Source organism: Trachemys scripta, chromosome 1 (genome assembly GCF_013100865.1).
Source record: "Trachemys scripta elegans isolate TJP31775 chromosome 1, CAS_Tse_1.0, whole genome shotgun sequence".
In the NCBI taxonomy this organism is placed as follows: Eukaryota; Metazoa; Chordata; order Testudines; family Emydidae; genus Trachemys; species Trachemys scripta.
The window spans coordinates 76364054-76376835 of record NC_048298.1 but is presented as its reverse complement, the minus strand read 5'-3'; the positions used below and the strand labels follow the sequence as shown (position 1 = coordinate 76376835).

At 39.2% G+C, this 12782-nt stretch overlaps 1 protein-coding gene across 3 annotated transcripts in view; it reads left to right on the top strand.

The window, feature by feature from the left end:
* CEP290 (centrosomal protein 290) overlaps nucleotides 1–12782 on the top strand; it is a 113840-nt gene that overhangs the window by 28464 nt on the left and 72594 nt on the right. For 2 of the 3 annotated variants that reach the window (XM_034772369.1, XM_034772375.1), the window contains 10 exons: nucleotides 3031–3183; nucleotides 3436–3618; nucleotides 4064–4153; nucleotides 4241–4363; nucleotides 5495–5618; nucleotides 7171–7343; nucleotides 8985–9147; nucleotides 9897–9997; nucleotides 10079–10166; nucleotides 10725–10837. In XM_034772369.1, the coding sequence (XP_034628260.1) occupies nucleotides 3031–3183; nucleotides 3436–3618; nucleotides 4064–4153; nucleotides 4241–4363; nucleotides 5495–5618; nucleotides 7171–7343; nucleotides 8985–9147; nucleotides 9897–9997; nucleotides 10079–10166; nucleotides 10725–10837 (1311 nt within the window). Of the gene's footprint in view, nucleotides 1–3030; nucleotides 3184–3435; nucleotides 3619–4063; nucleotides 4154–4240; nucleotides 4364–5494; nucleotides 5619–7170; nucleotides 7344–8984; nucleotides 9148–9896; nucleotides 9998–10078; nucleotides 10167–10724; nucleotides 10838–11337; nucleotides 12148–12782 lie in introns of all 3 variants that reach the window. The other variant, XM_034772383.1, reaches the window with a different exon arrangement.

Genomic DNA, 12782 nt, shown 5'->3' with positions numbered 1-12782 from the left:
TAGGTCCTCTTTCAGGCCACAGCTACCAAGATGCACTTCTTCCATTACTGCCCGGCTCCTTTCTCATGTCACTGGTTGTAGCGGGATGCTACGAGCACAACTTCCTCCTTCAGACGGCCATCCAGGAGGCCAGGAGGTCCAAGAGGCAGTGCGCTGTAGCATGGCTTGACCTGACCAACGCCTTTGGGTCCATACCCCACCACCACATCTTTGCCACCCTGGGAGAGTTCGGGATGCCAGAAACCTTCACCCAGATCCTCCGGGACCTCTACAAGGACTGCACCACCACCATCCGCGCCACGGACGGAGAGACGGACACCATCCCCATCTGCCGCGGCGTGAAACAAGGATGTCCCCTCAGCCCCATTATCTTCAACATGGCCATGGAACTGCTCATCTGAGCCATCTCCAGTGGCCCGACCGGCTTTGACCTGCACGGCAGGAAAATCAGCATTCTGGCCTAGGCAGATGATATGGCCCTGGTCACCGACAGCTTGGAAAGCCTCCAGCAAATGCTCGACGTCACCAGCCAAGCCACTGAATGGATGAGCCTCCACTTCAACCCCAAAAAGCGCGCCTCCCTCCATGTCGATGGTGGTGCCAGGGTGCTGATCCAGCTGTCACGACTCCTGATCCAGGGCGTGCCCATGGCCTCCCTTGAAGAGGGAGAGGTATACCAACACCTGGGCACACCAACAGGAGTCCGCATCCGACACACCCCCGAAGACACCATCGCGGAGATCCTGCGAGACGCGGCCAAAATTGACTCCTCCCTGCTCGCCCCCTGGCAAAAGATCAACACCCTCAATACCTTCCTGATCCCCCGCATCTCCTTTGTCTTTAGGGGATCGACCAGAGCCAAGGTGCCCCTGAACAAGGCCGACAGCACCATCAGGCAACTGGTAAGGAAGTGGCTCTACCTTCCCCAGCGGGCCAGCACCGACATCATCTACATTTCCCACAGTCAGGGCGGCGCCAACGTACCTCGGATGGGTGACCTGTGCGACATGGCAGTGATGACCCACGCCTTCCGCCTCCTGATGTGCCCGGACCCAACGGTGAGGAGCGTCATGCAGGAAGCCGTATGGGACGTGATCCGGAAACGCATCGCCAGGGCCCCCTCCGAGCAAGACGTCGCCACTTACCTCAGCGGCTCCCTGGAGGTTGAGTTCGGGAGAGTGGGGGGAGAGCTGTCCTCTCTCTGGTCCCGCGCCCGCAACGTCTCGAGACACCTGAAAGAGGATCGACTGCTGCTGGAAGTAGTGCGAGGAGCGCCAGGAACTGGGAATACTGGTGCCATGTGTAAAGACCCCGGACCACACCATCATCACTCCGACTGCTAGAGCTATGCTGGAAAGGTCCCTGAAAGATGCCATCCGCTGCCACTATGCCGAGAACCTCAAGCGGAAGCCGGACCAGAGCAAGGTGTTTGAGGTGTCCAGCAAGTGGGACGCCAGTAACCACTTGTCCCCGGGGGCAGCTTCACCAGGTTCGCTGACTGGCGGTTCGTCCACAGGACCCGACTCAACTGCGTTCCCCTCAACGGAGCCATCTGCCACGGCATCCGGGACAAGCGCTGCAGGAAGTGCGGTTACGCAAATGAGACCCTACCGCACGTCCTGTGTGGATGCAAGCAGCACTCCGGAGCCTGGCGGCACCGCCACAATGCCATCCAGAACCGGCTGGTGAAAGCCATCCTGCCTTCCCGGGGAAAGATCACCCTCGACTCCGCCATCCCCGGGACAGACAGCTGACTGCGACCCAACATCGTCGTGATGGACGCAGAAAAGAAGAAGGTCCTCCTGGTAGACGTCACGGTGCCTTTTGAAAACAGGTCACCGGCCTTCCACGAGGCCCGAGCACGGAAAGAGTTGAAGTACACCCCGCTGGCCGAGACCCTGAGAGCCCAGGGCTACGAGGTCCAGATACACTCCCTGATCGTAGGAGCCCTGGGCTCGTGGGACCCCCACAACGAGCCAGTTCTGAGAGCGTGCGGAGTCGGTTGACGCTACGCCCGGCTCATGAGACAGCTCATGATGTCCGACACCATCAGATGGTCCAGAGACATTTGTATGGAACACATCACAGGACACCGTCATTACCACACTGAGTAACTGAGACCACCGACCAGGGAAATAACCCACTTCCTTCCCTGACGAACCAAGGGATGCACCCCACCCATGTACTCATTTGTTACACCAATACTGACTTGGACTCCTTATACAGTCCATGGGTGGCATACCCGAGCCCACTTATCCACTGACACTTTAAAAACTCTTGCACCCCAATCTGGGTCTATGCTGGTTATGTGGTATGTACGTATCTCTTCACCCTTGCAACCGTTACCTTTAATCCCTCCTAACTCAAGCCTGACCCCAGATGTACAGTACCTTCCCTCTTTACTTGTGTCTATTCAATTTTAAACATTAACTTTAATAAAATTTTTAATTCTATATTCCTGTTGACTGGCTATGTGAAATTTCACTTGTCTGCCTTTTAAAGCAAGTTTTAAAGGACATTCAAAAGAATCTTACAAACTTTTTTAGTTTCTGGTATTTTTTTCTGTCTGCTGAGAAATTTCCAGATCGTGAACTTTCAGTGAGTTTGAGATTTTGAAAGCTAATTTTTCCCTTCCTTGTCAAAACTGATGAGTTTCACCTATTTAAGTTTAGAAGCTATGTGCTTGGTAGTCTTTTCATTTCTAGTATACTGTTCCATTATTCTTGGTTAATGTATATAAAGCTATGCATTTTTAAAATTTTTCTCTTTTTGCTTGTCTTACTCTTTTAAAATGTATTATTTCTAATTCTGTGTTGCTTTTCATCTCTTTTCTTACTTTGTTCTGTCCTTTTTAATTTGGAGAAAAAACGAATAAAGAAAAAGGTGAGGATCCAAGGTATTCAAAAGCGTACTGTAGGAATTTGAATGAACTTTTACTATCTTAAGTGTGTGTGGTAGCTTTCTAGAAAAATAGTATTTTCTACCTCTAATTTTTACTAATTCTTTATTTTGGGGCTTCTTTGTATGCAGAATGAACAACTTCGCCAGGATGTAATTGACTACCAGAGACAAATAGATTCACAAAAGGAAATGCATATGTCACGTAGAGGAGATGAGTCCGATTACAGATCTCAATTATCCAAAAAGAACTTTGAGCTTGTCCAATATCTGGATGAAATTCAGGTAAAGTTTATGGATACTTAATCAATTTAGTACAATGATAATGATACCACTTCATTGTCATTTGGCATAACCTTTCAGTGCCTAACAGACTGGGCTGAATTTCAAGTGGTCATCTAGAGATGAAAAACTGTATCCCATTACTAATCCCCTAAACCTTCCAGACTCTACATTTAGTACAAGTTATATACTGATAGAAGATTTGAAGTACCAAACCATATATTTTTAAAAGTAACTTTTTCTTTAACTTTGTAGAGTTTGACCGAAACTAATGAGAAATTAGAAGCTCAAAACCAGGAAATGAGGAAGAACTTGGAAGAATCAGTGCAGGAAATGGAGAAGATGACTGATGAGTATAACAAAATGAAACTTATTGTGCAGCAGTCTGATATTGTTATGGACCAATTAAGAAAGGAAAAGGAACAGTATAAGTTTCAGGTAATAAATGGCTTGTCCATTATTGAAGGGTATGTACTTTTCTGGACAATGCTGCATAGTGGCAATTTGCCTTAAACCTAAAGCACAATATTTTTAATGTTTTAAAAATGCAGCTTTCTTTCTATCAGAGAAAAAATGTTCAGTTTATTTTATCCAACTCCAAATAAGAAAAAATACTACTTTCTTTAACAAAAAAACAAACAACAACAAAAACCCCGTTCTTGACTAGAGAGCTAATTTGAAACCCAGCACAAATGTTAAGAACTTGATTATAAATCATAGAAAAAAGGCTTCATATAAAATGTTAGCATTCCTCTAACTATAGCACAAGTTTGTATTACTGCTATAGCATTAATGTAATAAGTGTATTTACAGGTGTTTGTTTGTGTGTGTATAATATAATATGTGTAAATTTTTATTAATTAATCAGAGTGTCTATTTACAGATACAGGAACTAACAGACCAACTTAAAGCAAAAAATGAAGAAGATGATCCCCTCATGGCAGCTGTAAATGCAAAAGTTGAAGAATGGAAGGTACTTTATAGTAGTTTCCGATTGCATGTTACCTTTAGGAATTATTTAAGGTGTCTCTCCTTATTATGTTGCTTATGTTCCTTGCAGAGAATCTTGGCTTCTAAAGATGATGAAATCATAGAATATCAGCAGATGTTGTTTAACTTGAGAGAGAAACTGAAAATGGCCCAACTTGATGCAGACAAAAACAACGTTATGGCACTCCAGCAGGTACTGTCTATGCAAAAGTGCATGTGTCATAACCTCTCTTTTAAATAACTACCTGTACAGTCCATGTGTCAAACACTATGTCATTGGGCAGTTGAGAGTCTGTTTCAGACCTATGCAAAGGCTTACCTCCTTTCAAGTGTCCCTCATTTTAGTCCCAAAATTATGCATGTTCCACACAAATTTGGTGTCCTCGCACTTTTGTGTAGAAAATTATTTACATCAGAAATAAGGAATTGTAAAACCATATGTAACTGTGTCAATCTCTTACCTTTCAGCTGAAATGTGGCTGGTTTGATTTCTGCCAAAGACTGAACTTTTGTTTCTGCAAAGTTTTTATCAAATCAGTTCAGCTGTTGTTTTTGAGACTTTCCTGTTTTACAGTCTTTCTGTGACTTCTTTTGAACTGTTCTCCTTTCCAGTCTGACTTCTTTCACTTAGCATAGAGAAATACATCAGACTCTCTATGCAGTTTCCTAAGCTACACATGCATGCACAGAATCTGTAGAATAGTGGCATACAGTTAAGAGCTCACATTGCATATATGCAACTAGATTGTACAGAGTACATTTTTATTTTTTAAACCTCTAACTTTGAGAAATCCCAACCAAATTTTCACTAAACCTCTGAAAGACACATGCATCCAGGAACACAAGAATTGCCCTACGGGCCAGTGGTTTGTCTAGTCCAGAATCCTGTCTCTGTCAGTAGCCAGCACCAGATGCTTATGAGGAATTTGCAAGAAAGACCCCAATCTTGCCAACATGCACATGCTTAACTTTAAGTTTGCATGTTGGTCCACTGAAGTTGATATATATCTCAAAACAGCTCAATAAATATGTATTTAAAGGGTATTGCTTAAAGTACTATTTTTACAAGCTTATATTAATTGTATATTTTACTTGACTATTTTTCTTTTATTTTTACTGCTTTGCCTTTATATACCCAACTACTAGATAATATCTGAACTTTATGTTGTAAGTATTACTGTTTCTTTAATTGTTTCTATCAGATTTTTTTTGTATCAACTGTTCTACATCTCTTCATTTTCTTTCTGTTCAAAGTAGTAAGTTACTCTGTGTTAGCAGTTTATTAAATGTTAATTACTTTTCTAACATAATTGCATTTTTGTAGGGGGTGCAAGAACGAGACAGTCAGATCAGGTTGCTCACTGAGCAAATTGAACAATATACAAAAGAAATGGAAAAAAATGCATTGATTATTGAGGATTTGAAAAATGAACTCCAAAAAGATAAAGGTAAGTCGGTATTTTTATTTAAAGATACATGTTGGCAACTTATAATGAGCATTTTTTAAAACTTTACATTGTTTAAAGAATATGAATGACATTTATTCCCTTACTGATTCACTGTTTCCATTGACAAACATTGGGGACTGACTTTCAGTGTGTGGGTGTGATCAAATTCATTGTTTATAGCTATTGAAGTATCTAGTATTAAAGACTGTTTTATAAATACTTGTCATATTTCTTCAAGTTCTGTAGATTTGTGTAAGTTTTACTCAGAAATATGCAGTTACATCTTCTGTTGCATAGTTATATATACAAACAGTAATATATTGCCTACATACCAATTACAAAAGTAGATACGGTAATTTAACTGTGACTCTGTGAAAAATTAACTTAAAAAGAGTAAGTTAAATTCAGATACAAACTGCAGTAAGAGAACATTTATTAGACCTCCAGAAGCAAAGAAATGTAGCTGGGCTCTGATTCTGCATAGATTTAGGCCTTATTTATCTCCATAGGGAAGTTATAAAGGTATAAGGTGTGAATTTAAACTGCTATAATTATACTGGTATAACACCCCTTGTGGACACAGTTATTCTGGTATAAAAATGCTTCTTTCTGGTTTAATTTATGTCACTTTGGAAGCAGTTTAAGGCCTTGGCTACACTTGGGAATTCACAGTGCTGCCGTGGCAGCGCTGTGAAGCGCGAGTGTAGTCGCGCCGCCAGCGCTGCAAGAGAGTTCTCGCAGCGCTGTATGTACTCCACCTCTCCGAGGGGAGTAGCTTGCAGCGCTGCGAGCGAGCGTGCAGCGCTGCAGGCACTGATTACACTGGCGCTTTACAGTGCTGCGCTCGGGGGGGGGAGGGGGAACACGTTTTCACACCCCTGAGCGCAGCAAGTTGCAGCGCTGTACAGCGACAGTGTAGCCAAGGACTAAGATGAGCTGGGGAAAAAAATCATTCTTTTTCTGGAATAAGAGTGTCTATGTAGGAGAGTTATACCAGCATAAATGTAACAGTTTAACTACACTAGTATAATTATACCATTATAACTGAATATATTTCCCATGTAGTCAAGCCCTTACATATGTGCTTAACTTCATTTACTGTGAGCACTCTTATTGGCTTCAATGGAAGTAATCAGAATACATAAGATTAAACATATACATAAGTCTTTTCAGGATCAGGGCCTTAATATATAAAGTCTTGATCCTGTAAAGTCTTACACACCATTAAGAGTTCTAAATATGTGAGTTGTGCCATTGAACTCAAATGGAATGCTATTGTCTGTTATATGAACTAACTTCAGATAAGTTGCCTTAATGGTTGCTTGTAAAAATAAAAAGGCCATAATATAAACTGCTGTAAAACTATTTATTGCAGAATGAAGTTAAAAGATCTGTGAAAACCAAAACTGAAATACAAAATAATAATTTACTTGAGGCAACTTTTCTAGATTCAATCCAAGCAAAGTGGAAGCACTCAGTTACTTCATATCAGAAATGGCTTAATGTTCTTAATCATTCAAAATATAACAGCAAAATTTGCCTTTCTTTCCAGGTCTCTCATCTCTTGCTCAGCAGAATCGTATTGGAGAAATACAGGAAAAATTGCAACTGCTGGAACAGAGAACTAAAGAGGCTGAGAGAGTGGCAGAATTAGCAGAGTCTGATGCTAGGGAAAAGGACAAAGAACTCATTGAGGCTCTGAAGCGAATGAGAGACTATGAAACGGTACACAGTTTATTTGATAAAATGAAAAGAGTAGTTTTTGACTATATCTTCAACAGATCTTTTTTTTATTTGCAGTTTATCCATTTACTATGTTCTAGCTGAAAAATAAAACAAAAACAAATGTCAAATGAACAATTTCCCATGTTGTTTTTCTCTCATTCTTATGCATTCCTTGATCTTGTTGTAAATGGTAGATGAGTGAATTGAGTCTTGAGTTAAGCTATATTTGGCAAGGTATGTGAAGCTTCCATTTGAGCATCCAGAATAGTTGTCTTGAGACAACAGAAGTTGGATAGCCAAGATGAGGAGCTTTTGAAGGGTCCACAGTTAAGCTAGTAACAGAACTCCATCATGCAGACAGTGGGAAAAGCACTTCTGAAACTCACTGGGAGCACCAAGTAAAAAAATGTTTGTCAGAGAAGTAAGATGAATGAAAAGATGCTATTTTTAGATAATTGCTTTCCTGATCCTAACTGTGCTTTAAATGTTTACGTTCCCAAAATATTCTGCAAATTTGGGCCCTGATTCTTTGCAGAGATCTGTGTGTGTGTGGCGTTCATTGCAGGATCAGGGACTTAGCGTGTACATGTTACACATGTACATCTCAGGGTAAAGAAAAAGATGCAGTTCCTTTCCATTGCATTGAATTGTGTTGTTTGTTAAATAGTAAGTGTCACATTGCCGGATGATGTCTGATTATCAGTGATAAGCTTTAAGTTTTTTTTTTGTTTGTTTGTTTTTTAAGCAATACTTGTGAAAGTGTGATCACATGACAATTCTGTTTGACAGTGCAACAAAGGGTTTTTTTTTGTTTTGTTTTTTTTAACCATATTTTCAAAATAAAAAAACAGGACCTTTTTATGGCAACATTTTTTAGGGCTGCAGAATATTCTTAAAAAGTACTTTTTTAAAATGTGCGCTAGTATTGCTACTTCAGACTCAACAGAGAGGCATGTGGATTTCTCAAAGGTAGAGGATTTGTTCAAATAACTCCGTGTTCTGAATAAGTTTATTATGAAACATTGAACAAGTATGGTTAACGTTTACTTTAAGCAAAAAACACCTTTGTGTTCATACTCATTCAACTTTTCACTGCAAATGCTGTTTGGATTAGCAATATATCTTAAGTAAACTTTTTTAATTATTAAAGAACCCTTCTATTTTGATTGATAAAATAAAAAAAAAATAGGACACTTCAGATTTCCAGAAGAAGATATCTGCATCCAATGACATTATGTAAAATCTGTATGTATGGTTTTTGACAAAGGTATGCTGGAATTCAGTAAAACTGCATGCATTGTCATGGTGACACTACTTACAAACACTTATAGTCATGTGCCAATTTTGATCAAAAATTTAAAAAAGGAAAGAGATATAAAGTATTATAAATTAAGACTTCCACTCTAATTACAAAGTGCTATTTTCCATGATCAGAAAAATTATTATACTTGCTCTTCAATGGACTTTGGATCAGGCCTTTCAAGGGGGTGGATTACTTCAACTTAATCCTATAATGTTCTTTCAAAAGAATCCCTCCACTTACTCATAACCTTCTTCTTGCCTGTCATGAGTCTTTAATTTTAGTATAATGTTTGGAGAATTTATGAAGTCCTTTTAAATTCACTTTTGGGACTATTTCAGGGGATATATGGTTTGGAAGATGCTATTGCTGAAATAAAGGATTTAAAAAAGCAGATTAAAATAAGAGATCATGAGACTGAAGGATTGATTAAGGAAGTGAACAAACTTGAACTTAAAATCAATGATTTTCTTGATGAAAATGAAGACCTCAGGGAACGCTTAGGTATGTCATTAATGAAATTTTACAAAGATTTCACTGTGTCATAGAGTTCAAATAACATTATATTATTCAAATATCTTACCTTATTGTAATTCAGTGTGTGTAAGTTATTTTATTTGTCTTACTAAAAATGAAGTGATGAATTTATTTCTTTATTAGGAAGAAATTATTAGCTGTAGGATTGTTCATGAACAGATGTGGTCAGTAAGCTGCTCTTGACAGAGCTACATTTCTCTCTCTCCTCCCCCACCCCTCCACGTCCCCCAGAAGAACAAGAAGAAGCAGTGTTTGCAATCTTCATTTTTATTTCCATGATGCTATCTAACTTTTCCTGATTCCAGAATGGCTCATCCAGCATACTACATTCTAACACTATGATATTTGCAAAGAAAATATTATAGTGTTATCTGTCATAATATTGATTGAAAAATGCAGAAAGAAAAAACATGAGTTAGTCTGTTTAGGGTCTTTTATAGCAAAAGATAAATTACTACCTGAAATTAAGTATATTACTTTTAGTTATGGGTAAGTCAACTAATATTGTCCTTTTTCCAGATTATATTAGGCATGGAAGAGCTGTTATATATGAAGAAAATAAGTGCCCTTACTGGTTTTCTGTATAATTATTTGTAATCCTACTTGAATATTTATCAAAATATTCTTATTTAAATGGGTTATGTGTTAATGCTTTGTAAAGTTAGAATTATTTTTTCTAACTAATGAATAATTACACAGCATGGATTGTGTTGCAGGTCTTGATCCAAAAACAATGATAGATTTAACTGAATTTAAAAACAGCAAGGCACTAAAACAGCAGCAGTACAGAGCTGAAAACCAGATCCTTTTAAAAGAGGCAAGTGATAAACTGTGTTTATGCATATTTTGTAAAATGAAACTGAACAGAAATAAATATTAATATTTGATTAATGTGCAGATTGAAAGACTGGAAGAAGAAAGACTTGCACTGAAACAACAGATTCGTAAACTGGCTCAGGAGAAAGGAAAAAGAGCAGCAATGTTAGGTAGGACAGAATCATGGCTGTTTATTTAGATTTTGTCAGTTTTCAGACCAGCCACTGAAAGTGGTTCTGTGTAGATTTATTTGGGATAACTTGACAATGTGCCGCATTTGCTAATATATCTAAATGTTATGAAGCTGAGTATAGATAGTGGCCCCGATCTTCAGCTGCACCCGAGTTCAAGTTGGAAGGAAAGGGATGGAGTGGCTTTGTATTTCACTAATTCTCCAGCCTCATGTGTGTTCTAACTTGTGCTGGCTTGTAATGGCATCTGAAGTGTTGTCAGAGTGCAGAACGCTCCAGCCGCACCCTCCCTCTCTCTTCAGGCAAATGTTTGTAACAGAGATGTTGCAAAGAGCTGGCTATGCCAATTCTACACCAGCCAGAAGTACATCCACCCCAGGGGAATCATCAGCTGCCTACCAGGAGCAACTTTATGACTTCTTTGCATCACAGAACAGGGACCAGAAAGCTAGCCCACTGTTTGGAACATTTCATTTTGTTGTCAGGGGATTGATAAATTCATAATAATTTGTTATTCATACATGTATTGGTAATTAGGATTGGATGCAGATGACCTGCAGCTGATTGATAGCTTTACTGAAGATCTGAAGACAAAAAAAGGGAAATCAGACTTCATGAGCACAGTTAATGTTGATGAAGTTAAAGCAAAGGTAGGGTCATGATATGTTAGTGTGTATTGTATTTTTTCTGTACGAGTTGGGCCCCAAACTAGGAACTGTTAGTGTCTGCATATATAGTTTTTAGACTTCCATATAGTTATTAATTATTAGTGTAACTATCTAAAGAAATAATCCTAAATGACAGGTTTCAGAGTGGTAGCCGTGTTAGTCTGTATCAGCAAAAAGAACGAGGAGTACTTGTGGCACCTTAGAGACTAACAAATGTATATGAGCATAAGCTTTCGTGGGCTAAAACCCACTTCATCGGATGCATGCAGTGGAAAATACAGTAGGAAAATATATATATACACATCTTTGTACTGTATTTTCCACTGCATGCATCCGATGAAGTGGGTTTTAGCCCACGAAAGCTTATGCTCATATACATTTGTTAGTCTCTAGGGTGCCACAAGTACTCCTAATCATAAATGAATTGTCTTTACATACTGATGTAACAATAATAAGCATTGTTTACTTTTCTATGAATACAGGATAACAGTTCATATAACATGGAAATGAAAAACATACTTTCAATTAGAGGAGCATCAGTTAGTTTGGTAAAATCTGAGAAGGATATATCTGAAAATACCATGGCTTTGGGAAATCTATCAAGAAGAATTTCTAGTGTACTTCGTAATCTAAATCAGTCAGAAAAAAGTGGAAATATTTTTGTCCAGTTAGATTCTAGACACCTGGCACAGATGCAGCCAAAAGATGATGGCCATAGTTCAGAAACTTTTATTATAAAAGAACTTTACAGATCATCAGGATTACAATCTACAGAGACACTAGGAACAACAGACTATGTAACTAATAGACAGCTATCAAAAGGCTTAAAATCAGACTATCCATGTTCATTTTCTGCTGCACAAATAATGCAAAAGGATTCCAAAAGCCAGCAGATTCAAGGACAGAACGGTGAAAATTATGAGGAAAAAGCATCTTTTCAGAAACAAACAGCAATATGCTCTGGTTCAGACCAAACATTTTCTGAAGATTTCCAGGGAGGGCTGACTCTTAGTCAAAAATCTGCCATTTTTTGTCAGTCTATTCTTGGAAAGCCACTAACATCCTATAAATCACAAGTAGCGAAGCTGAAAGATGAACAGGACTATTCTCAAATAAAGTATTCTGATTTCTTAACTGATTTTCATGATGTCAGCAAAGAACAGATAGCCTTTCCAGAATCATTGCAGGCAGAAATTTTGAAAAGTGGACTATCAGAATACGTATGTCAGTCAGATCCAGTCGAAAATCTCATAGGGCAGTTGAGGAGTGAATTATTTTTTCTTAGATCGCAGGTGAGGCTTCTCCAGCATACCTGTAAGTTTACCTTTTGTAATTATTCAGAAAATATACGCAGTAACAGATAACAGACAATGTACATTTTTTATTTTCTGTGTTTCAACTTCATTAACATATATAAGACAGTTCCATTCCAGCACATTTGAGGCGTCAGTAATAAAACATAGAAAGTTCTTTAAATATAAAGCCACCAGAATCACAACTGCTTCTTAGCCAATATGTAGACATCAAAAGTACAAAAGAGGGGTTTTTTGTTTGTTTGTTTGTTTGTTTTTGTTTTTAAATGGAAAACAAGATTAGAGAGCTTTTTAGTTCTGTGGTCAGTTTTGTGTTTTGCAAAAAAACAAAACAAACCCTTGTTTAACTTCTCCCCCTTCCAATCTTACCTTTCAGACTCCCTCATGACTGTAGTGTTCTCTCCATTCTTATGTTTTAGTTTCAGTTATGCAACAGGCCACAGTAGCATGAGGCATAGGTGCTGACTCCATGGGTGCTCCAGGGTTGGCGCACCCACGGAAAAAAATTAGTGGGTGCTTAGCATCCACCAGTGGCCGGCTCCCCACCACCTCTCCAGCACCTCCTGTCCACTTGCGGCCCCAATGATCAACTCCTTCCCCTCCCTCCCAGCGCC